At 33.8% G+C, this 24678-nt stretch overlaps 1 protein-coding gene across 40 annotated transcripts in view; it reads right to left on the reverse strand.

Moving 5' to 3' along the window:
- Window positions 1–24678, reverse strand: part of RIMS2 (regulating synaptic membrane exocytosis 2) — a 446716-nt gene that overhangs the window by 93924 nt on the left and 328114 nt on the right. For 10 of the 40 annotated variants that reach the window (XM_063389522.1, XM_063389469.1, XM_063389531.1 and 7 more), the window contains one exon: window positions 10003–10035. The exons of 25 other annotated variants lie outside the window; for them this stretch is intronic. In XM_063389522.1, the coding sequence (XP_063245592.1) occupies window positions 10003–10035 (33 nt within the window). Of the gene's footprint in view, window positions 1–10002; window positions 10045–18445; window positions 18536–24678 lie in introns of all 40 variants that reach the window. 5 more of the 40 variants (XM_063389435.1, XM_063389445.1, XM_063389485.1 and 2 more) reach the window with 3 other exon arrangements.

A 24678-nucleotide genomic window follows, 5' to 3' on the forward strand; every position in this document is an offset into this window, starting at 1 on the left:
ACCAAATTAACATAACTTGAAGAATTTAGTCAACCAACCAAGTATGGTGCTCTAGATCTAGAGACATATTCACTGCATGCTAGTGTATACATTTGTGTACTCTTATTGAACATTTACTGAAGGGAACCCATGGATATTTTGTGCACTTCCAGAATCATTAACACACTCAAGAAAGAGAGAGCAAGGCAGGTGTCAGGTAGAGTTACTTTACAATTTCCTTGATCAGGATGACACAAAAATAGAAGTAAAACAAATTTGCTTGTGCTGTAGGTTTTATGCAGTGCACACATGAGATACAGTCTAATGGTTCAGGCATAAAAATTGAATGTTTCAGAATGGGTTTTGGCAATTACTTTAAATCTTCATTTGGTTTAATCAATTCTTATACAGGTTTAATAATGATATTACTGTAACTTGTCTTAGAGTTAAAAATTATGAAGAGCAAAAGACACTAAAATCAATACTCAGAACCCAGTTGATGCACATAAACTCATCTGACTGCTGCAAACAAATATTCTGAATACATATCAAAGGTTGCAAATGGCTCAGGGTATTCATCTATCACAAAAAAAAAAAAGAATATACATTGGATCCCTATCAAATAATTTAGCAGCCCATAAATAATCTGAAATATAGTTTTAGTAAAAATGTGAAAAAATTTAAGTGAAATGAAATTTACTTTAATTAGAAGTGCATTAACTGTTTCCTTTTCAAAATTATATTAGGTTCAATTAAAACAATCTCATTAATATGGAGCAACAGTTTCCAAGCTACACACCAAAAATAGCATGCATTACTAGAACTCCATATTTTTCCAGAGTTGATTATTGATTATTGAGGATTGCTCAAAAAATTATGATCTAATTTACAGTACCGAAGAGGAAAACAGAGCTGTTGTATTTTAGGGAAATACCATTATGCAAGAGGGTATCAAAGCAGAGGATGAAGTCAAACTCAGAGAGAAATCAAACTCAAGCAAGGTAGAATCATAAGAAGGAAAAATGTGTTCCTGCAGAGAGCATAAATAATACGCTACACTTCAACAGGATCTGGCTTCCTATCATGTGTGGGATCACACAAGATTATTGTTCTGCTGGCAATTTCTAGTGGAACTATTAGGCAAATTAATGGGAATCAGATATGGCTTGTCATAAACCTATACTTTCAGGAATCGATGAGTATTAAATGAGTTCTTGGAACTTCTTCCATTCCTGTCCCATACTCTACACCAATTTTAAATAAGGCTTTTTGCATTCTTCTGAGTTGGCCTTTGGGCAGCCTGGCATTACTACCTGTGTGGGCTGTGGATAGTGCTAAGAAAATAGCAGAGAATGATAGGGTTTTTTGCTTTTTAATCTTTCAATTATTTTAATTTTCGTTTTAGTTTTAAGTTGCTGTGACCGATATAAAATGTACAAATGCAATGTCTTCTACTGTCACATTACTTTCTAAAGCAGAAAGCAATTTGATAGCAATACCACTAATCCAATAATGCACAGTAGAGGAAGGTGAATTAAGTCATTAAAATATCCTTGAGCTTGGGCTCAGTGAGAATGATGACATTTCTAAGTTAGTCCATATGCATAACAAAATCTTTGCCTAAATGCTATCTTAATACAGAAATCTTATACTATATAGGGTAATTAATTTTTTAAGATGCCTAGAAGTCCATTCATCATTATGCCTGGATGTCTTTCAAACACAAATCTTTCAATAAATTGTAAAAATAAATAAGTTTGAAAGCTAGCCAACTTTCACTCATTCTTGTTCTTGGTATAAAAAATACATAAAAAAATATTTCCAGGTGGGATTGTAGAAATTAATATCATAATATTAGCAAACACAAAACTCTATTAGATTCTTGAATTTAAAAAGAAGTGCCATGACAAATCTCTACAGTAGGTATATTCTTTAGATTTTTAGTAGAAAGGTCATCACAATGGATCCTACTCTTCAAACTGAGGTTTTGAAAGTGTTGTGAAGAGCTCACTGAAGAAGTACTAGAAAGGACAGAAGATTGACTTGAGAAAGATCTCACTGTGGTGGAAGCAGTAGAATTGAACAAAATTGGTATTATCCATTTACCTAGTAAAAAAATGTTAACTTTGCAGCAGCAAAGATCTTCACTGCAGCTATGGGCCTAGTCATCATCTCTAAAAGAATTCAGAGCAGGTTCAAGATGTTGATACTTAAGTAATTAATGATTTTCTTTGTAATGTGTTTAAAACTAGAAAACTGTAAGGAGTCTTAGTGTCTTGAAATTGCTGAAAACCCATAAATCACTAAGGGATTATTTTAAAATGTCTCAAACTGAATAATATGAGATGAAAAAGTCACTGGTCATTCCTAAAAAAATTTGATCTGGTTTTTTTTCATATTACCTGTATAATCACATTGGTCAGTATTTTTCTACATTATTTGATTTAACCTTGGTTTGCAAACTGAAAAGCACATATTGTATCCTGTGGTGTAATGGTCTCAGTTCAAGAAATAATTTTTTTCAGGTCTATACACTTTGGAGAAAATAAATCAATGCTTTAATTAGTGAGACATTTCTGCACATTACAGAAAATAACTGGATGTTTTCAGCTTAATCTAAATACAGATATATTTAAGTATATTGATGAAATATAGAGATGACTATAGATATAGAGAGACTGAAATGCCAAAATATTCTCTCTCAAAACCTTCTTCTATACCACAGTAGACATTGCTATTATAATGACCACTGACATTTTATTTTGTAGTAGACAGAGCCATGGTCCCATGGTCTAACTCCCTGTTCTTTCTAACTGGTCCTAATATATCTGAGAGATATCTAACAATCTAACATGTATCTGGAAGATAAAATGAATAGAAAAGAATTCCTAATAAGAGCCTGATTCAAGAGTAGGCTTGTCAAGAACTAAATCAGATCTAAAATGGCCTTGAGTTTCTTGGAAATGCCTTAACTCAATGAGCTTTGCTGCTCTGATGGGTATCTGCGGGTGCCAGGGCTCCATCAGACTTCATCCACCTCACGCCAAGAAGTCTCATGGAGCAGGGACTCCAAGTTCCTTGGAACAGAACACTTCCTTCTCTGTACATGATAGAATCACAGTTCCACAGAAGAAGCAGGATAGCAGATTTCTCCCTAGTCATGGATACTCATGGCAGTATTGAGCAATTGCCCAGACCTCCTGGCTTTCTGGTGAAAATAAGGGGCACCCTGACTCTGCAGCATTAAGGTTACAACTGGGAGGTGCTGGGCTTCATAGTCTTCTTCCCAGGGTTTCTCCCTTCTCTCACAGCTGAATGCTCCAAACTTCAGGTTAGATGCTGGTTCTGTCTTGACCTTTCTCTTCTCTCTCACCTGGGATCCAGGTGAATGAGATTTGCATAAACTGAACAGAGGCCTAAAACCTAAAACAAAATCTTGACCTACTTGTCCGGAATGAAAAAATATTGCAGCTTCCAATGCTGGACCATATGCATGTCATTGCAAGAGACAGATACAGAACTCCTATGTTTGTTCCTGAGTTTAGGCATAAGTCAATGACATAAAAGATTTTATCCTTCTATTTTTCATATTTGCAGACACAATATCAGCAATATAACTAGGAATTCTATTTTTACAGTGGATAAATTAGTTCTTCTACTTATGTACTTTATTGAAAATTGAGCCTGATTTCTCAAGGTAGTCCAAATTATTAAATAAAATTTTATTATTAAAATCGAATATAAATGTAGTACCCTAACTTTGGGTAAGTGCTTCAAAAAATGTTAGCTGAAGCTCTTTCTAGAAATTTCTCTTGAAATGCTATTCATGAGAATATAAGAAAATCAATTTTATTAAAAAAAAAATCCCTGAAACAACATTACAAAATCACAGAATATTCTGAGCTGCAAGGGACCCATAAGGATCCAACTCCTGGCCCTTTACAGGACAGCCCCAAGAGTCTCACCATGTGCCTGAGAGTATTGTTTGAACACTTCTCGATCTCTTTCAGGCTTGGCGCTGTCACCTCTGGGGAGCTGTTCCAGTGCCCAACCACCCTCTGGGTGAAGAACCTTTTTCTAATATCCAACCTAAATCTCCCCTGACACAGCTTCAGGCCATTCCCTCGGGTCCACAGAGCAGGGACCAGTATCTGTCCCTCCTCTTCCCTTCACAAGGAAGTTGTGGACTCCCATAAGGTCTCTCCTCAGTCTCCTATAGGATGAAAAGAAGTCACCTCAGTCATTTCTTGTATGGCTTCTACTCATGCCCCTGCATCATCTTCATAGCACTATTATCAAATCAGGCAAAGGAAAGAAGATTGTCTTCTTGTAAAATGTAAAATGTAGAAGTATTTGCTTTGGACATCAAAACTTGCCAGTTAGAGGTCTTGCACTCAAAGGAGTACATTTCCCCTGTTTTCTGAGCTATTCAATTCCAATTTTACCTTTAAGGAATTAGCTCTAAATTTTGTCATTCTGGCTTTCAACACTGTGAAAAATACAACTGCCTAACTTCTACAGGTCTATCAAAGTTTCACATGCTGTAATATAAATGGTTACTCAACTTCACTCCAGGCTTTTATGACCAATTTGTGGCAAATATAAAAAAGGTACTTTTTTTATATTGCCACAAAACCAGTTCTTTTGAAGTCTGTGATCCACATCACAGTCTGAATGAAAAGAAAAAAAAATCATGGCTGTTGAAGTGTTCTTCAACTTAATGTTACTTATATATTCTTGATACTTAATATTACTGTTTAAATGTGACTGAAGTGTCAACTATTGCCCTTAAAAGGGCATGCTCAAAAGAATCAAAAGAAGACTATTTCAGCCAGCCAGCTTCCTAGCAGGGAACATGGCTTCACATTCCTGTTTTCTATTTGAGGATTGTTTGGCAACTTTTTTCTTTTGTTTTTTCTTTTTTTTTTTCTTGTTGGTTTCCAGCTTGACATACTAAAGACTAAAACCCGGGGGACATTTCTCGCCACTTAAATAAATTTTTATCACATTGCTAAAAGCATGTTAACAATGTTTCTTTGGATTATTTGCAGAATACATGGCACTGTTTAGTAAAAGAACTGAATAAAATGGTGTGGTAATCTAAATAGGGAAGTTAAAAAAAATCTCTACAATCCTGAGTTTATAAATTGACAGGGTCAGCTAAGGTCTCCATCACTAAGTATAGATCAGTGTAGACAGTAAAGGACAAAGATCTTTTGAAACAAGTTGCAAAGTTCAATTTTGCATATGTATTAAAGTAATTATTAGGGCTATGGCTAGTCCATTTTTAATGCTGCATAGATCCTTCTCCAAGGTGCTTTTTGCAGGGTAGCCAGTGATATTTGTCTGTGCTGCCTCATACAAAGGTGTGCACACACTTTGGTGGCTTTCATAAAATACTGAGGCCTACATGGAAAAAACATGGAAGGAAGAAGTAGTAAGTCAAATATTAGCTAAAACATCCCATTTTGCTTCTCCCAAGAATTCTGGCACATTCTCCCTACGTAAATGACATGAAACAGAATTTTGAAAGAGTAAAAGAAAAATATCTGAGTCATCAGTAGGCCCTTATATTCTGTACTCATAAAAATCCATTCAGATCAGCCACACTATAAACTCTGCATTGTTTTCAGGAGAACCTGAGCACAGTCTTATTATGAAGCTTTCCAACATCCTGTTTGCCTAGCCTGCTTCTCAGAGTTCCCACCACTGGTACTCTTCATAGCATAACGGAGAATTTCACATTCTGATACAGCCACTTCCAATCATAGGCATAAACATTTGATAATAATTATGCCTCTGCTTTCAGAAAAGCTAACAGGTATTAACAAAGATTCTTCAGCCATCTGAAGAATGCAAGACATCTTCATTAGCATCTCAATAACTAGAAACATGGTCAAAGGTTTAACCAAAGAACACAAAATCATCACCTGCATTTAGAACTCAGAATAGTTATAAATTAAACTACCAAATATTCTGCAAAATTATGTGTCATTTTAAATTACATAATATAATGTTTTTACTATTTATCTTCAGCAGACTTATCATCAGCCCTTATTTTTGTTGTTCAGTATAGATGGCTACTTTGGAAGTCTTTAGTTTCTGGATTTAATTCTAAACAAAACAAAGAAAAAAATATAAGGACAAAGAGCCTCCCAGCCATCCAGTATGATACATCAATTACTATGCTAAGTACCTACAGACTGAATTCAGAATTTACAAAATTAGACTGAATTTAGAGTTTACTCTTTGGGTCTTGTTGACCAAATATAGATCTAGATGCTTTAAATGTCTCTTTTACAGTATAAGGATTTTAAACAAGCCTGTCAAACTAAATATCACAGAAGTGTTCAGAGATGCACAAGTAATTTAATCATATTTGTGCTTAAATGTTACAAATTCTACCCAGAAATGTTTTTTCAGTGTAAGGAAAATGGAAACAGAAGAAAGCATCATCCTGCTCTTTAAAGAAAAGTGTGTCACAGAATACTGACTACAATAATAACAACTCAAAGGCAGAGGGTGTCATGTTCTGTTTATGAAGGGTAAGTACATCACAGCAGATTCACTCTTGGAAGACTTGAAAAACCTCTCATGATTCTGTAAGAATGAATTAAAAAACTTATGCTCCTTGTTTTCTACTGCAATTGATTTCTTAAACACTCTCAACTGTACCATTTTTTGTCCTTGTTTTCTCCTATAGTGAATTTGCCACATCCTTTCACTGTTTGGGCCTCCACTGTCCAGGTCTATGAGCTCTTTCAATTTAGTCCCTCATCTTCAGTAGGGTTTGTTACTTTTTGTGGGCTTCATTTCCATTAATCATGTTATTACAAAGAAACTTCATAACAAAACACAGAAAAAATGATATTTCAAAGCCCTTGTCTATCAGAATTTCACTCTGAAAGTTAACAAAAACTCCAATCAAGCCTTTGTGTACTCTTAACATGACAGTTTTACACCAGAAGTTACAAAAAAGGACTTCAATATCTATTTCCCTGCCTTTCATGGCCCTTTAGAAATAGAACTGTCCCCACTATCTTCTAACTTCCATCAACCTTAGAAACTTTGGAATGTCTGGGCATTACTATGCTACCCCTTCTCATCCTGGAATCAACCTAGAATTAATTACTCAACACGATTTCTGCTGTATGTGCAATGGCTGCCTTTGTACTGGCATGGATCCTCCTTTCCAAAGTTTTGATGATCATGTTTTTAGTTACTTTAGTCACATAGTTTAATTTTTGGAATTCTGAAGAATGTTCTCAGTATTTCATGTATTTGAAGAACACAGTAAGTATTACATGCAATTGCCAGTAATTTTTGGCATACTGATAAGGGGTTGGTCTGACCCATCTTACAGATGAGAATAAAGCTACTTACTAAGGCTCTTGGGCAGACAAGAGCTAACTTCCACTTCTTTGAATGGAAGTATTCTTTGTGAATACACAGGGATGTGAACAGGCACACATCTCCTAAACAATTTTCACAATATCTGATCCTATGAAACATATTAATTTGAAAAAGGTGAAAACTCTGCATCTCAAAGCAGCTTCGTGAAAATCCTGTATGGCAAAGCTCCTCCTTCACCGAAGGAAAAAAGGGTTTAATCATTAATGATGCTATCAAGCTGGACTGCTCTCAGGTAACAAAATTTATATTAAAATACTTTTGCTTATCTTTCTGAATTTGCTTTTGTGCCTGAAATATACAGCAAAAGCTTTGCACACACTTTCATACATTTTTTTTAATAAAAAATCTAGATTTTTTTCAAGGAATAAAATTTTATTTTTCACTATTATAGATTATAATATCCAGAGAGAGGAAATTGCAACATTTTTCTATCCATACAATTGTAACATATTCATATATTTAGCTTTCACAAGACTTCTTGGACTAATAACACCTAAAATCAATAGCTAATCCTCTGGAATACATGAATGTTTGGTAAAACATAAAAAAATAAACCATAAATAAATGATGTGAAAATCATTTCCTAAGAAAACCTGTAAAGTGATAATCCTAGATTCTTCTTAAAGCAAATCCTAAAAAATGGGAAAACACTTTTTTCTAAAGTATGCCTTTGAAATGTCACCCCTGCTTTTTTGCTGTGTGCCAAGTGCCTCGAACTGAAATGTGTAACCTATTTTGTTACTAAGAAAACATGGAAGAGTACCTTTTTCAAAGGTACATCTGAAAATATGGTACTATACACACAATTTTCTCCTGAGTTTAAGGGCAGTAATAACAACTGTTGCAACTGCAACACTGATCATGCCTTTGCATTTGTGTGCTAGGCAATTAAATTCACCAGTGCCTAATATATTTACTTAACACTGTGAGCTAAGTAGTGTTTTGCAGAATTGCAATGTCAAAAAAATTTAATAATACCCAGTATAACCTACTTATATATCTTAAAGAAACATAGGTGAGGAAAAAACATGATTTTTTCTGATCATTTTAAGGCCTGATTTCTTCCAGCACCAAGAAAGACATGGATTCCATATTCTGATGTAATATATTGATTCAATCAATAACTCAGAGGAAGGTTTTTGACTAAAAAGTCCCACGCTTTTATTATGAACAGATAGGAAATGGGTCACCCAACCTTCTAACTTTATTTTTGTAATAAGAAGATTCAGAATCCCTGCACAGGAACTGGCAATGAATCATAAGCACAAAGTAAGTACACTCAGTCTTTCTACAGCATAATTTATTAATTCCTAATACTAGTGATTTACAAAAGTGTGATTTCAGAAAATCCTGCCAGTTGTCTTCCCTATCTGTACTCAACTTTTTTTACCCTGTAATTGTAACATTTTCTATCTTGAGATTTGTTTAATATGAGAACAACAGCAAATAACATCTGCAAGATTCTGTAAAAATTATCTATGACCATAATTAGGGCAGGACCAGTACAAAAGGTAAAACTAAGTTCTGAAGGAGCAAGTGATAGTAGAGAAAAGACAAAAATATTTCACTAAGTATCAGCTAAGTTTAATGATCCACCCAATGTACCCCAAAACTTTTCCAGATTTATTAACATCAATGGCATCCAGATGGCTTCTCTAATTTGTTAGGATAATAGCAGAGACACAGGAAATTAATTAAAGCTTTTATAGCTGAAATTTTATAGCTGAATTTATTTAACTTAAATATGGGGAATTTTGCTGTTGTTCTACATACAAGTGAACAAGCAGGGAAATGTGAACAAATACTGCATTTTCAGACCTAGGATGCCTTGATAGATGTTTGTTCTCTGCCAGTAATATAAAGTACATGGAAAATTCAATAAAATGGCAGATTAAAATTTTTTATGGAAGAAAGCATAAGTAGTGTACAATATGAAAGAAAAGCCTCATAAAAATACAGCTAAGTGAGAACTCCTTCAGTGTTTTGACTTCTTGCTCCCATACAATCATAACTTCTTGATTTACACTTTTTGGCATGAGAAAAGAGCTTTTGTTCACTAAAAATTCTACTTATAGTTGAAACAGGTTTTATTCAAAAAAATAAGTTTGAAATTCTATTACATGAAGTTTAACTTTCTGAAATTATTCAGTTTTGAAATTATATCCTCCCAGAGTCAAAAAGAACTAGTTATGTAAGTTTCCACAGATTTTTTAGCAGTTTTTGTAGCAGTTTTCGTAGCAGTTTTCAAAGGGATAGATAAAACAAATTATAGCTTGTTTTCATGTGTTAGCTGGCATTTTGAAGGCTAATTTTCAGATGATTTGAGATGGGAAATAGAATTCACATGATAGATATCAAATCAGTTTAGAGTCTTAAGGTATAGCCTACTTGTCATCAGTTACTTTTGATCACTTTTTATAGAGTACATTGTTTACAGGTAATAGAAATTGCATAAGTGTCTTAGACTAAAATTCTAACACTTTGACAATATCTTGCCAGTATATTGAGGGGGAAGAGAGGGGAAAGTATGTGAGGTGAGCTGTGATAAAATCTATAGAAAAGGTAAAATGAAAAAAAATAACACAGAGAAAAGCAGTAGAAGAGACAGACCTGAGTTTGTTCTCCTTGATGATTCCGCTTCTTCTGTGATCACATCGTGTAATGTACAGACATAGACAAAGGAGATGGGCGTGAGAGGATGTATTCAGAAGGTTAAAATTGACACTGAGGGAAAGGGCCAAAAATTGTTTTAGAGAGAAGTCTGCAGAGCAGAGTTAGTAAGTGGAGAAAAAAATAAAAGACACTAGAAGAAAAAAGAAAGCTGAGAAATAAGTGGTTAAACTACTGTTGTTAGAAAAGAACAGTAAAGACAGAGTTAGTATAGGAGCTGAGGAAATAATAAAAGTTATAACTGACAGCAAAGTCAATCCTTGCAATGATGCCGAAGAAAAAGCTGGATAGTAAAAGGTATGTTAACTAGCATAAATACTTCTGTTCGTGACTGTTCAATTTTTTGAATGTTATCTACTTGAATGCAAATATTATTTTTCTCTTTCAGGTATTGAACACTCAATTTAATGTCCAAGAGACTTCTATTATTAGATATCTCAATTATTAGATTACTGGAATTTATGCTGAACCAAACTTCAGATACCCAAAACAGAAAATATATAGTTTTTTTCAAATGTATGTACAAGCTCAGACATTTGAGAATCCACATAACACACTCTGGAAAGGACTGCATTATTGTAACACTCTGCCAAAGGCAAAATTACCAAGACCAAGATACAGAACATGAGAAAAGAGAATGTATAGCTATTAATTCTCATGGTCAATTCAGGATACAGAAGCAATGCTGGTCTCATCTCACAGAAGTCTAAGTTTCTACAAATGCATGCAAGTTAAATGCCAAAGCAACTGTCTCATTACTTTATTACTTCACATTTAAAAGAAAGCATACTGCCATCTTAGACATGGAAAACATCTGAGGGACAGTGCCATACTATGTACTGAAAATCTATTTGTTGCAAAAGAATGGGAGGAATTAATCTTGAAAAGTAATAACAATTACAAAGAACTGTGAAGCCATTGTTGCTAGCAGAACAAATGTTTTCTTCCAAAAATTATCAGAAATAGAAAAAAAAAATCTATAAGCTTGGTCTAATTCCAACATGCAGTTTGCTAATGAGTCACAAAACACTGTTCATAAATTATTAAGGCTGAAGATACTAGATAAAGAAGTCCAGAAAGTTTTACAAACCACAAAAATATCTGTAATTTTATCAGCATTTCACATTCAATATCAAGATACCATTGAAAAAATGTAAAGTTGGAATAAGCAACATAAATCAATAAAATAAAATTAAAGACAACACTAAATTTTATCTGATAACCATTGTCTTCTATATTTAAACAACTTTAGATTATAGTGTTAGATTATATTTAATCTACTATCAAATGCCAAGACTGTACCAAAATTGTTGCAAAACCAAGCAGCTTGAAACATACATAATTAGAATGCATATTTAGGCAATTAAATTTGCTTACAGAATGAACACACATTAGTGCTATATATGAGATATGTAGTGTAAAAGCATAGGAGCTGTCAGTTTTGACAAAGGTTGCTGTGTCTTTGCATGTTAGAAAAACAATAACAGAGTATAAATATTTTTTTTTAATCTGGGCAAGTACAAAGAATCCATTGGAAGAAATACAAAAAAGCAAATAGAAAGATCTACTTCTCCATGTCATGTGACACTCATACCAATATAATATAGCTGAAATTGCAATAAGTGCTAAATAATTAAATAAATCATTATTAGCACCACCAAAACACATCTAAAAGCATTCAAAATGTTCTGAAAATATTTCTTGTTACATATATATAGCCCTGAAATGAGCACTCCTGTTACAGCAAAACAAGTTATTAGAAAGTCTCCATCAAGACCTCACTATCTTTGGTTTATTATTTTTAATATCCATAAGAATAAGCAGCTTTGAGACATACCCTGCAGTAAGAGAAATCCTTCTCTATAATTTTTCAAAGCATTGAATCACATTATTTCCAAACTTGGAATACGTCTGGTATGATGATGCAAGATATTCTAGTAATGCCAGACAGACACAATTGAATAGCATGCAAGCTCTCTTTGGATATTTTAGAACCAAATTACCTGTATTTGCATGCATATTAGTCACATATATCAATATTTTTTAAAAGTCCTCAAGCAAAATATTTGTTAGGAAAAAATATTTACATATTGAAGTGGCAATCAAAAATAATTCTTAATTGCAAATATTTTTCAGTTTTAGGTTTTTAGTTATCAAACATATTAGCAGAAGAATTCTAATAGAAACCAGAGGGAAAAAAAAGATAATAGTTGCCATCTCACTGCAGATACCTGATCAACTGATACCTCATCTGTTGGGATAAATGGATTATAATATTTTTGCATTTATTGTTGGAAATATTAAAGAATTAATAGAAGTTGTGGCATTATAATGCATCAACTTCTTTCAAATAATGATGTGAAGAAGAAAGTACTAATAGACTGATGATTTAAAAACAATAGGACTTATGCTAATCAATTTTCTCCTGATTAAGACATCATGCCATAAATCTCAAACAGTAGTTTGAAAATTTGCTGTTTCTGTTCTTTTAACCTACAAAATAATCTTTTTCATAGAAATGCATTTAAAACAAGAATAAAGCAATGCCACCAATTCTATTAAATTTACATCACATCAATAGGCAGTCTCCATTTGTAAGTTATTGCTTTTCTGTGGAACTAACATTTATTTGCATCAATTATTCATCTCGATGTATGAGAGTAGTATGTCTAAGGCTATTATATACAGATTTGGAAACAAAGGAAAATCTCATAAATAAACATAAAATTTAACAAAACCTTTAAGCTTGAAACCTGCCCAAAATAAGTAGCAACTCTTTTATCATGCTTTGACACAGAACTGTTCCTTGTAAGTAATGTCATCCACTCAAGAGAAGTAATTAGGAACTCAGTGTTCAAAAAAATTTTACATGGCAAACACACCCAACTAAAAATCTTAAAGCAGCAGAGGACAGAGAGATGTAAGTTAATTACTCTTTTTTTTTTTCCTCAAAAGTTTTCTTAATTTCAGTTTTATCTTTTCCCAAGAGCCAAGGATCTTTCACTGCAAATAGAAGCCCAGATTTGAAAAGACTCATTTCTGGACACACTTCACAAAATATGATATGCAATAGCACACTCAAGCATCATAAAACACAGAAGAGACTCTAAGACAGAAATGCTCCATAGAGTTTGTATGTTCCATAATTATGTGTCATTAATCTGGATTAGACCTGAAGACTGAATGCAATGCTAAGGATAGCTATATACCAGAGTAGATAGAAAAGCTAAGAGTGCAAATATTTGTCAGCAGAAGATTTAGATGAAGAGGATATTTTACTACATTGAGATGTCAATAGAATCAGTATTACTTAATACCAGTAAAAGCATTAAGCCACAACTAAATACAGAGCCTCTCCCACACTTCTGATTTTTTTTACTGAGGTAGCCCCCTCTTAGTTATAGTTCTTTATCTTAAAGTACAAACCTACACACAAAAAAATCGCATCATTATACTGGACGTATGCTGTCATTTTTACTCAAAAATACAGCAAGAAAATACAGCAAGGACTAAAGCAATACATTTAATTCTGCAATTACATAATATAGACTATGTAATATATGATAAGTGAAAAACACAATAGGTAAAGAGAGTAAATATGAAAAACCTGACTCTCATCCAAAGACAAGGATAGTAGAGACAAAGGTAAAGAATAACAGAAGAAGAAATTGTAAATATTCTCACTATCATAAACTCTCTAATTCAAATTAAACCATGTAGACTGCATAACTTTTTCATAAGTCTCAGGAGATAAACTAAATTAAGAACCCAGAGAAAGCTTTTTAGTCATTGTTTTTATTTTTATTATTATTGTTGTTTTGCTTCTCTGAATAAAGTTCACATGGTCATTTTATAAGGGGGAAAAAGAAAGAATAGTAACACTTCAAAATATTAATGCACTAGAGTTACACATTGGAATAGAAATAATATGAATCGTGAAAAGTCTCTGCCTCTCTCTCTCTCTCTGTCCTATCATTACTTTGCCTTTTCCAACCCATTTCTAACCATATCTCCCTTTTCACAATTTTCAATCTCTCATACTTTCAATCCTGACTACAAATTTCTATTAGAATAAACACAATTTTGAATTATTTTTGACTACTGTTTTCACACTGCAACTGAATTCATGGTGATAGATAAGCTACAATTAGTTTTCATTACATAACATTAGATTTCTGGAAGTCTTTGTCTACGTAGGTGTCAAGGCATAGTCCTGCCCAGGAGAGAGACTTAAATGTCCCACAGATAAAAATAAGCATGATTCCCTTTAAATTGAAAGCAAATCTACCCATCTAAAGACTTATCATTTGTAAGTACACATTACATTTATATTTTCTGATGTATTCATCCCATTGCTATGATTTCGCTAAAACTTTGTTTTACTTTCATATTACAGAAATATGTCTTTCCCCAAAATAATTACAAGGACATCCAATTTTTACTTAATTCCAGTCCATGATTTCAAAATCCATTTTAACTATCCTGTGTCCTTTTTTTCAATAATATTAATATATGTCAGCACTTTCTCACAGCTCTGTTCTTCTGCTCCTTGGAAATCAGACGTTTCTGTGGCAAAAGTTGGATATTAAATGACACTACAAAGCTCTCAAGAGCCAGTGATGATGAAACCATTACAGGATGGTTTCTGGTGATAGCCATCAAATCTACTGCCTTTCTGTAGGAAAAACAGGGGAAAGCCAATTCTGTTATCTTTGCTATCTTACAAAGGCAGTTTCTGCATCGTCATCTCTGTATGGAGACACAGGTTGCTAGACCGTATTCAGCTTCCAATATTTCGGATTGGGATACAGGGAACAGAAATTAGTATGCCATGGTACCCTAAACTGTGTGCTTTTTCTGTTTTAATTACCTTGATGGGTTCAAAAGATGCTAGTGATGATACTGACGAAAATAATTGCTTTTTAAGAGAACAATATCCCGCCTAGCCTTATCTGTATCAGTACAGGACACATTCTCTACACACAACCTTCTTTTCCAACTTCTCTTAAGGCCTCACATATAATAATGCAAAACCATGTGAAATGTTTGCCTGCTATATTTTCTTTCCTTTTCCTTTTACTGACAAATGAAATCTGATTAGAGGACCAGAGTATTATTCACTTTCTTTCAAATACCATCTATTGCAACTCAGATGCAGAGGTGAATGCTGAAGGTACTTAATTATCTCGGGTATGAACAAGTAAATGTTTCTCATGCTTTTTGATTTAGTGGTGTCCTAGAATCCAGTATTCTCTGACAGAATAGAACTATTCTCTTCTAAAGAAAAGCACAGATTCAAAATATAGCTTGAATTTTTATGCTATGCTTACCTATGATTCTGCAGTTTTACCCTTCCAATCCTTCAAAATCTTCGCGTAAATACAATTGAGCCTTTGAAACATGCACAACACTAATTCTGAAAATTGCATCAGGACTTAGAGCTTAAAGACACTGTTAAAAAAAGTGTTGATTTCTGATATTCAGGAAGAGAAATATTATCATCATCTTGTACTGAAAAGTCTGTAACAGAAGAACCATTTTCCTACGTTATTTAATGACTTTCAATTGTCCTCCAATAAATTTGCTGATCCCATTTCTAGTCATACATATTTCTTGAATATTAATGCTTTATGGGGTACAGTATTATTTATGTTTTTCACTTTATTTATTATGTTATTTTTCTGGGGTTTGAAATTATTTTATTATCTATGCTTTTCTCTACAATTTGTTCACAGATCTCAGTTCTTCACTCATGGTACTCATGTAATCAATGCCTATCTGTTCTCACAGGTTTCCTTGGCTATAATACTGCCATGGCTATTTCCATGTCATTGGTTAATCTTAACAGACAAACTGCACTTAAAGAAAGTATCAGCTTTCATAATAGGTCATATCAGAAAACTCATCAACAGATGAAAAGGCAATCAAAACAGGGGAACAATACCAGGTGTCCCTACTCCTCCTTGCCTCCATTGCACCCTCTGCATTCAGGGACTAAGTTTTATTAGTATTGCTTCACTGTTGTCTGTGCAGACAGAACATTTAAAGCATTCTTTTAAAGATAAAAGAAAGTGCAGTCCTGTGCAGAGGGTAAATCCCATACTGTAAAGGTTCAAGGAATGTGAAGCTTCCTTCGGTAGGTTCTGTCAGGCTGTGACATGGTTAGGTCATGGTCCTAGATATAATATAGCTCAACATCCAGATGGGAATGTTACAGCACCTTCATCTAGATTTCCTGGCTACTATGCCTTGAAAAGTAACTATTTGAAATTATATAAGGATGACTAGAAGAACAGTAGTGTGCACACATAGCAGATTATGCCAGTCCTGGAAGCTGCATTACTCCACTCCAATCAGTGAAGTACATAAGGCTTTTTGACAGATTCAGTTTGAAGAAGTATCCCAGGAATATAGGGATATGGCATTTCATGCCCATTTCAGAGTGGTCAGCAGATGTTTCTGCCTCATCTATCATCATCTCATATGTAAGTTAAAACAGAAGTTATGCACTTATCACGCATCAGCCCTCACAGAAAGACTTAGGACTGTAAAGTGATGAACACAACTTTTACTTAACTTTGTATTTATCCTAGACTTTGATAATTGAGACTGTGGCTTTTCAAACCAATTCTGTGTATTCACTGGAAATCAGTGGTTCTGTTCCAGACAGAAGAACAGATAGAAATCAGATAACTACCATTTTAATACAGAGAACACCTGTAAAGTGAGAATTTTTAGTTGTTCGTATTTGGTTCTGATTTCTGTTCTTCTGCCTGTTTTTGTCTTTCAATTATAAGAGCAGCCATCTAAAAAATGTCTTCCCTTTCTAAAATATGGAGTAGGTGGCCCTAAAAGTACTGCCAATAACTATAAACAAATTATCTGTCTAGAACACAGTCCTAAGCCCACCTCTGCTGGGAGATGGAGGTAATGTTCCTACCTAGGTACTATATAAGGGAAAAGTCAGGGCAGAGGCACTATTCTGTTGAACTCTCCCTGAAAAGACAACAGTGAAGATGTGCAGACATATTTTGAATCTATCATGCAATAGTTAAAACAGCTGGAAAAGAAGATATACCACATTCTGATCCTGACTCTTATGAGCAGTATTTATTTTATCCTGTAACTTCTTCTGATGCATCAAAAAGTGCATGCAAGGAAATGCAAGTGCACATCTGGACTTTTACAGCTAGGTTGTCTAATTGCTAGGTTAGAGTCAAGCCAGATTTTGCTGGTTTTCTTCAGTTCTGAGTCTTTTACTTTCAGCTGTACAATAGTTGAACTTCAGTGAAACACTTAGATATTATCAGTATTATAGTATTATGTAGGTGAGATTACAGTATTACTTTAGGATGTGACACAGCTGGCCAATCCTGTAAACTTTAATTTGTGTGACTCGGAAAAGGGTTGTTATTAGACTGAGACAACTAATATGCCTAACAGAGTTATTTACAACACAAAACTGAACCTAGGTATTGTTGAAACTTAAAAATCCCCATTCACTTAAGTAGATGTGGATCAAACTTTAAATACAGCACAAAACCTGCAATATAAAGATACCTTTTCCATTTTCTTTCCCTTCCCTTTCCTTTTCTCTCCTTTTCCTCACTACGTTCTCTGCTCTTTGAACTGTGCTTGCCCTTTGCAAGTGTTTAAATTAATGTGATCAGGATTTTACTCTCTGATTATGAAAACAGAACAATACTATTATTATCATCACTGCTATTATTTATTATGAGGTTTACTTTTTATTACTATGTATTTGTAGGAAAAAAGAGCTGAATAATTGAACTTGACATTTGGGGTGAAAGAAAGTTTATGATAGTTTTTAGTTTCAGAAGAAATCCATTCATGTACAGAATGGAGGAAAGAAGAGGTTTTTTAGATTTGAAAACTTCAGACATATGGATATAAACTGCAGCTTATATAAAAATTGCACAGGAACATTATTTCTGCCATGTGTGATGGTAAAAGAAGGTTTCAGATTCAAGTGTGTTCAAGATTATTTTTCCACCATACATGCAGTAGGTACCTTGGTTTGGTCAACTAAATAAGAATCAGCATAGATTATACTTGGATTCCTGAGGCTTGCACAAATATATTAAGTCATAAAAAAATTCAAAACTAAAAAGCAAACTATGTCTAATATTGTGCCAGAACATTTCTTTTCTAATGCATGTGCATTCTAACACAATTGTTTACAAAAGCAGATCTATTTTGGCTATTCTAAAACAGAACTATGTAATCTAAATGGTCTCTACATACTAAAAAATTCACACCAAAGTGAAAAAATAAGGTACATAAAGCACACACGCATTACAAAAGCATGAAATGTGGTTTTATAGTCTCATGCTTTCATGTGGTTTTCCAAACCCTGACAAACCTGTCTCAGAATGGTGTTTCTTTTTCGGCAATGGTTTGTCATCAGTTATTGTACCATTCACCTTTTTCTGCTGGTCCTCCCATGTAACTTCTAGCGTAAATCAAAAAAAAATAAATCAGAAATATTATGCAACTTACATTATAAGACACCTTATATCATTTGGGATAACTTGATCTAAACAAATGTATTATCATTAACATTAAAATTTAGATTAGTTCTTAGAGGCCTGTGGTGAAGAGAATTAGTAAACATCCTAAACATTCTGGAACAGAACATCTTATCCAAAAGTTAATATCTATGTAACTTGTCAAATATTCTGCTGCTTTTAATATTTAGCAATTGGTATAAAAACCAGGGGCTTGTTTACACAACAATTAGGTCCATTTTTAAAGGTTAGTGTTCTACATTCTATGGCGTCTTACATTATCATTGTGTTTCTATAAATTATAAAGGAAGGTAGAAATATTTTGGTTTAAAAGTCTATGCAAAGACATAAATAATAAAACCAACCAAACAAACAAAACAAATTAACAAACAAATGAACAAGCAAACAAAAAAAAAACCTCCACAAGCAACCATGGATGTCTAATTTAAATTGAAAAAGTGTTTTTAACAATTAACTCTTATGCCAAAATTAAGTCAGATTTATTTTCAAAATCCAAATTTTGATTTAAATCCAGTTTTTAATTTGGGAAGATTAAACTACTCAATAAGAACTCTTGTGATAAATATTTCCTTGTCTGAAATTGGCATTTCTGATGTAACTGCTCAGGAAAAGTGCTATAGATAGAAGCATGTACACTGCTCCACAGAATTGCATTCTCTAGAGTTGCGAGCTGCTAGTCTTTTTGAGGTTGTCAAATATTTTTTATACACTATCATTCTCTATCTTCTGACAAACCAGGTAGTTACCAGCAATATTATCAGTTTTAAACCCTTTGGAATCTCATGGCAAAACCAAATCTACACCAATTCAGATTCAATACTCTAAGCTCTATTTCTGCTTTAGGCTATTAAGGATCTGCTTATTTTGTTGATCCCATAAGTTCAAAGCTGTTCACAACCATTGCTCGCAGACATTATCACTTTTACTGTCACAGATACAGCCAGTGATGGAGAATAATATGATAGATATGGAAAGCATTTTTAATCTTACCAATTCAAAATAAATTGGCTTAAATTATTTTAGCCTATGACTTTATTATTATTATAATCATTTTCCTTTTTCAAGAAGACTGATGCATATCTGACATTCAAAATGTAAACATGTGAAAGTATTTATTTGTATGCATCCTGCAGCTTTCTTCTCTGTGGCTGAAATGCAGGTTTAAGTAAAATTGTCACTGTAATGATTTCATGACACCCCAGATGTGCAAGCTGAAACAGACTCTATCATTTTTGAAGTACCATGTGTAGTGAGTACTAAATGAGAAATCTCAAACAGAACATTCTGTTACCAAACTGTGGAAATAAAATCTTAATATGATTCTTCCTAGGAAGAATGTGAGTCTTTCTTTTTTTTCTATGAATATATACAGTTCACAATAAAATATCTACTGATGCCATTTACCCTTCCTTTTTCTCAAATGTGTCCAGAAGTATCTTCTTAACTAGCAAATCAAAAAACTCAATGACCTTAGTAAACCTACATTTGGATTTAAGGAACAGTCACTGCTTGGAAAAAAAATACCATTAACTGTAATTTAGGCCATGTAATTCGAAGATTATACTTAGAATAAGATAAAAAGTGGGCATACAATAATCAAAAGGAATTTTTCACTCTATACTACAAATAATCTAAATACTGAAGAATATCAGGAAGCCCAGTGATTTCCACTCTATTTTTATGCAAATTTTAGAAGACTCTTCTGACTCTAGGCCAGAGTCCTTTTCAGAGCTCCTAGTTCATTTCTGAACCCAAAAATTGTAGGTGTCTCAGTCACCAAAATCACCTATTATAACAAAGTTCCCTATCAAAAGAAAAGCTTTACTAAACCTTGATCTTTCTTTGAGAGCTCAGTATCTAGAAAATAATTAACCCTCTCAGTAACACTCTGTAATAACATTTGAATTCACAGGAGCGAGGAAATAAAAATAAAATAAAAATAAAATTCTTTGAATAAATAGTTTTTTGCCTCATGTTAACCTAAAAAAGAAAAACAAACAACATTACAAAAAGCAAGACAGGCTATTATATTTTTTTGAGTAAAGTGATAGCATGAGCATGCAAACACTTTCAGAAAAGGTTCCAATGCCCTCTTTTCTATAGCTTCAGTTATATTTATGGCATATCAGCATTAAATTCAAATGGCTATTTAGTTTTATCAGCAGTTAAGTACAACGTTTAGATGGAGTGTGAGGTTTGGCAGTACTCCAGATCAAGTGAAAAGTTTCACTGACTTCTAGAACATTGTGAGAGTTTTACTAGTAATGGTTATTGTTTCAAATGAGAAATAACAATAGACATATCCATTGGATTTAACCAAACATTCTACCTTTTCTTCAACAGTTTTTAATTTCATTTTCATGTCTTTGTTTTACAAAGATAAGAAAATATGTTTTAAGGAGAGTTTAAAGGAGAGCTTTCTGTTTGGGAACTACCATGAGATGCTGATGCTTATTCAAAGTGCCAAAATGTCAGTGTTGCCCATGTACTCTCTGGTTAGACAAGTTTAGTTACTGTAATGTACTTTACACAATGTAATCTCTAAAATCTCTTTTTTTCCCAAAGGCGAAGGGGCACCATCTACTCCGTTGTTGTTTTAAGCAAAGCCAACTTTGGTCAAATAGCAAATATTTGGAAAGAAACCATACAGTTTTCTAGATCATTGTTTTCCTATTACCACTTTCACTTCCCATGACATAAACCTCATCCTGTCTTCTCTTGGGATAATCAGATTTGACTCGTGTATAAAGAGAGATGTAAAATTACTAAATATTTATATAAAAAGATCTTATATAGATGACATCAAATATGGGATTCTTGAGTTGGAGTATTTTAATCAGTTGATGCCCCTTTATGGCTAGAAGGATTTGACAGGTGCCCTGATGCAGATTTTTCCCATCAGTATGAAATGGACTATCTTCAGATGCAGTTGCTTCCTTAGATCCAGTTGTTACAGCCACCCCTGGGTGCTGCACACCACAGTGAATAATGCAGCTGGGGTGACACTTGAGGTTGTGCCATTCCCTCTGAGAATGATACCTGTGCTGCCTGGAATAGGGCACGTGGCATGCTCCAGCACACAGGGTAACGCACAACCTCAGCATTTCGTACACTTTTTTAGAATACTTAATATGAAAAATATTAACAATGTGGAAATAAAATACGAGAAGAATAGTTGCATATATATAGCTTTTCTGAATTTCTAACCATGCCAGCTTAGCACCAGGAATGTTGCAGTTGAATCGGAAATGATGCAGCATACTGCAAAAGTACAAGATGATACAGCAAAATAACAGATAGTAATGATGAGGAATATTCTTATGCCAATACTCCTCTCCTCCCTTCTTTTCTCAATACTACAACCAGTAATAACCTTCTCACAACTACCCTTTACTTGAAACATTTTTATATATTTTCTCTTTTACTGGAATTTCTCTTCTTTTCATTAAATCAACTTCAGCTTTTACCTTTTTTCAGCACCTACAATTTTGGGGAACCTATTTTTATCAGTGCATTTCTAGTTTTAGACTTTTGATTAGGTTATCATAAAGTCTTCATTCTTCCACTAGGACCTACTTAATTTAGTCATCTTTTTTCTGCAAATGAAAAGTACTCAAAACTTCTTTCTATTTTTAATTTTATATGATGAATGTTCAGAAAGAAATTATGTTATTAATAATATATGGTGACAACTACTGTAAAAATAAGTCAAAAATGGATTTGGCTAATGCTTCTTAAACCAGTGCAGCTCAATAAGAAGTCATTGAAACTGTGGGATAAACTGTCAACAGCTGAGAAACTGTTTTGAATCAGATACTCAAGATCTCAACTTATGCATTAAGAATACAACAAGAAGAATTAATTAAGACTAAATTCATGGCACACAAGTTTTACTTTTTACAAAACAAGGTCCCTAAGAAAATTAAAGAGCCATCAGTCTCCCAAGCTCACACAGAGACAATATTTTCAGCGTGTCAAACCTCTACTGGCTTCAAACCATGATGTACGAATTGTCCCAGATGAACTAAATTGTATCTGGAATGAATCCAGTCCCAGCTTACAGCACCAGCATGCTGCTAATGGCATCAAGGCCAACTCAAAGTGACACCAAGTCAGCAATCAAAATTTTATGCCACACTGATGATGTTCCTACACCAGAGAAACTTTCAGGTGCCTCATTAAAACAGTGTTGATGCTTCCCTACCCTGATATAACAGGAACAAGGCTCATCCAGTACCCAAAAACAAGTCGGAACACATGTAGCCTTTTTCTGACAAATATAGAACAAGACCTCCTACCTCCCCAGGTGATCCACAGCCAACCTGAGGAACTTTTAACTTCCTCCTTCGTCGCAGTAACAGCTGATCTACACTTATGTCTCCATACACCGGAAGAATGTTTTACAGGATGTTCCTGTACCTTAGAGACCAAGGCATTTGTCTGAGACATGATGATCTGTCTTTCCTTCAAAATCTTAAATGCTTCTTAGAACATTGCCCTGAATGCTGACAAAGTGTGGACAGTATAAAGGCAGGGACACGAGTACCCATACGTACACACAACCTTCATGTGAAAATAGTTTGGAAATTAGTGCCAAATCAACTAATGAATGCTAAGAAAAGGTATAAAATTTTAAAATAAATAAATTATTCATTAACAGCTTATATCATGGTTTTTAATGAATTCAGTGTTCCAATAAAATTTCTGACATGTCTTAATTATTTATTATTTTGATTTTATCTTTCTTACTGAACTACATACACATTCTGAAAAAAAAATTAAGAAAAGAAAAAATCCCCCCAAAACCCAAACCCTGAGCTTCATTTCCTGGAGCTGCAGTTGGAATACCTTAAATAAACTTCAATGTAAATCATCAGGTCACCAATAAAAAGTACTGCAACATATCTACATTTCATATTATTGTTATTAGTATTAAAAATATGATGGTGCACTGTAGATTATTCCTTACTCAAGAAATGTTTTCTTCAAGCTGACTCCAAGGCTACGTTAATTATTTGTAGCTGTAAACACTTAAGTCTTGTCCAGTAGCAGTCTCTTCTCATCATATTCTCTACCTGCAAATTCAGTCAATTATATTTTAAATTTATAATTAAATTTTTTACTGGTGGATCCCTCTGTATGGGGAATAAATTGATTGTAATCTTCTACTACTTTATGAAAATTTGAAAAGTTGTAGATATACTCAAGCAAGGTTCCAGAGAGCACTTGTGGAAATAACAATCAGTAAAGTCATAGACTATCTTTAGCTAAAAATCAGAGTATCAAGTTGCTACTTTTATAAATATGATAGATCTGTAAAACGTGAAGGAACACCAGAAAAAATTTAATACTCCAAATGGCTGAGAAGAAAACAGTCAGTTAATATCACATTAAACATGAATACATTAATATTTAGTAAAGTATATTTAAATAATGCAAAGTAAAGATATTATTTGTATAAAATTATACATGTATATGTATATGTATATGTATATGTATATGTATATGTATATGTATATGTATATGTATATGTATATGTATATGTATAATATTTGTATTTAAAAAGCCACTATCAAGGCTGTTTTTTTTCCAGTACCATTTGGGGCATTGGGGAGGATTTGTTTTTTTGTGTCACATCTTTTTTCATGTTTTTAAAATATGGCAGCTTTGCTCCCTCTTCTGGTTACAGACCTGCACCACGCGAGACTGCGCCAGAGCAGGCGCGCTACCAACCGCCCCTTTGGAACACCTCCAAGGACAGCTCCCCCAGGTCACTCATTGGGGTAAACTCTTCGGGGCCATTTTAAGGATTTAAGGAGGAAGAAACAGAGATGAAGACACCGTGCCAAGATACCATTGATGTTTATGTGGATTCCTGAGGCACAAGGCATAGGAGACTAGGCAGCCAGTATCCTGGATAAGATTTAGTATGCTTATCCTGCTTACATCCCCTTCCCTCAGCATGCATGCCTGGTCTACCGAAGACCAGACACAGATGGGCTAGAAGGATTTTCTAGTCAGAAGCTTGTATGGCAATCCTCATACTACTGCAATAGGTAAACACAAT

The sequence above is a fragment of the Prinia subflava genome, chromosome 1, assembly GCF_021018805.1.
Source record: "Prinia subflava isolate CZ2003 ecotype Zambia chromosome 1, Cam_Psub_1.2, whole genome shotgun sequence".
Classification (NCBI taxonomy): Eukaryota; Metazoa; Chordata; class Aves; order Passeriformes; family Cisticolidae; genus Prinia; species Prinia subflava.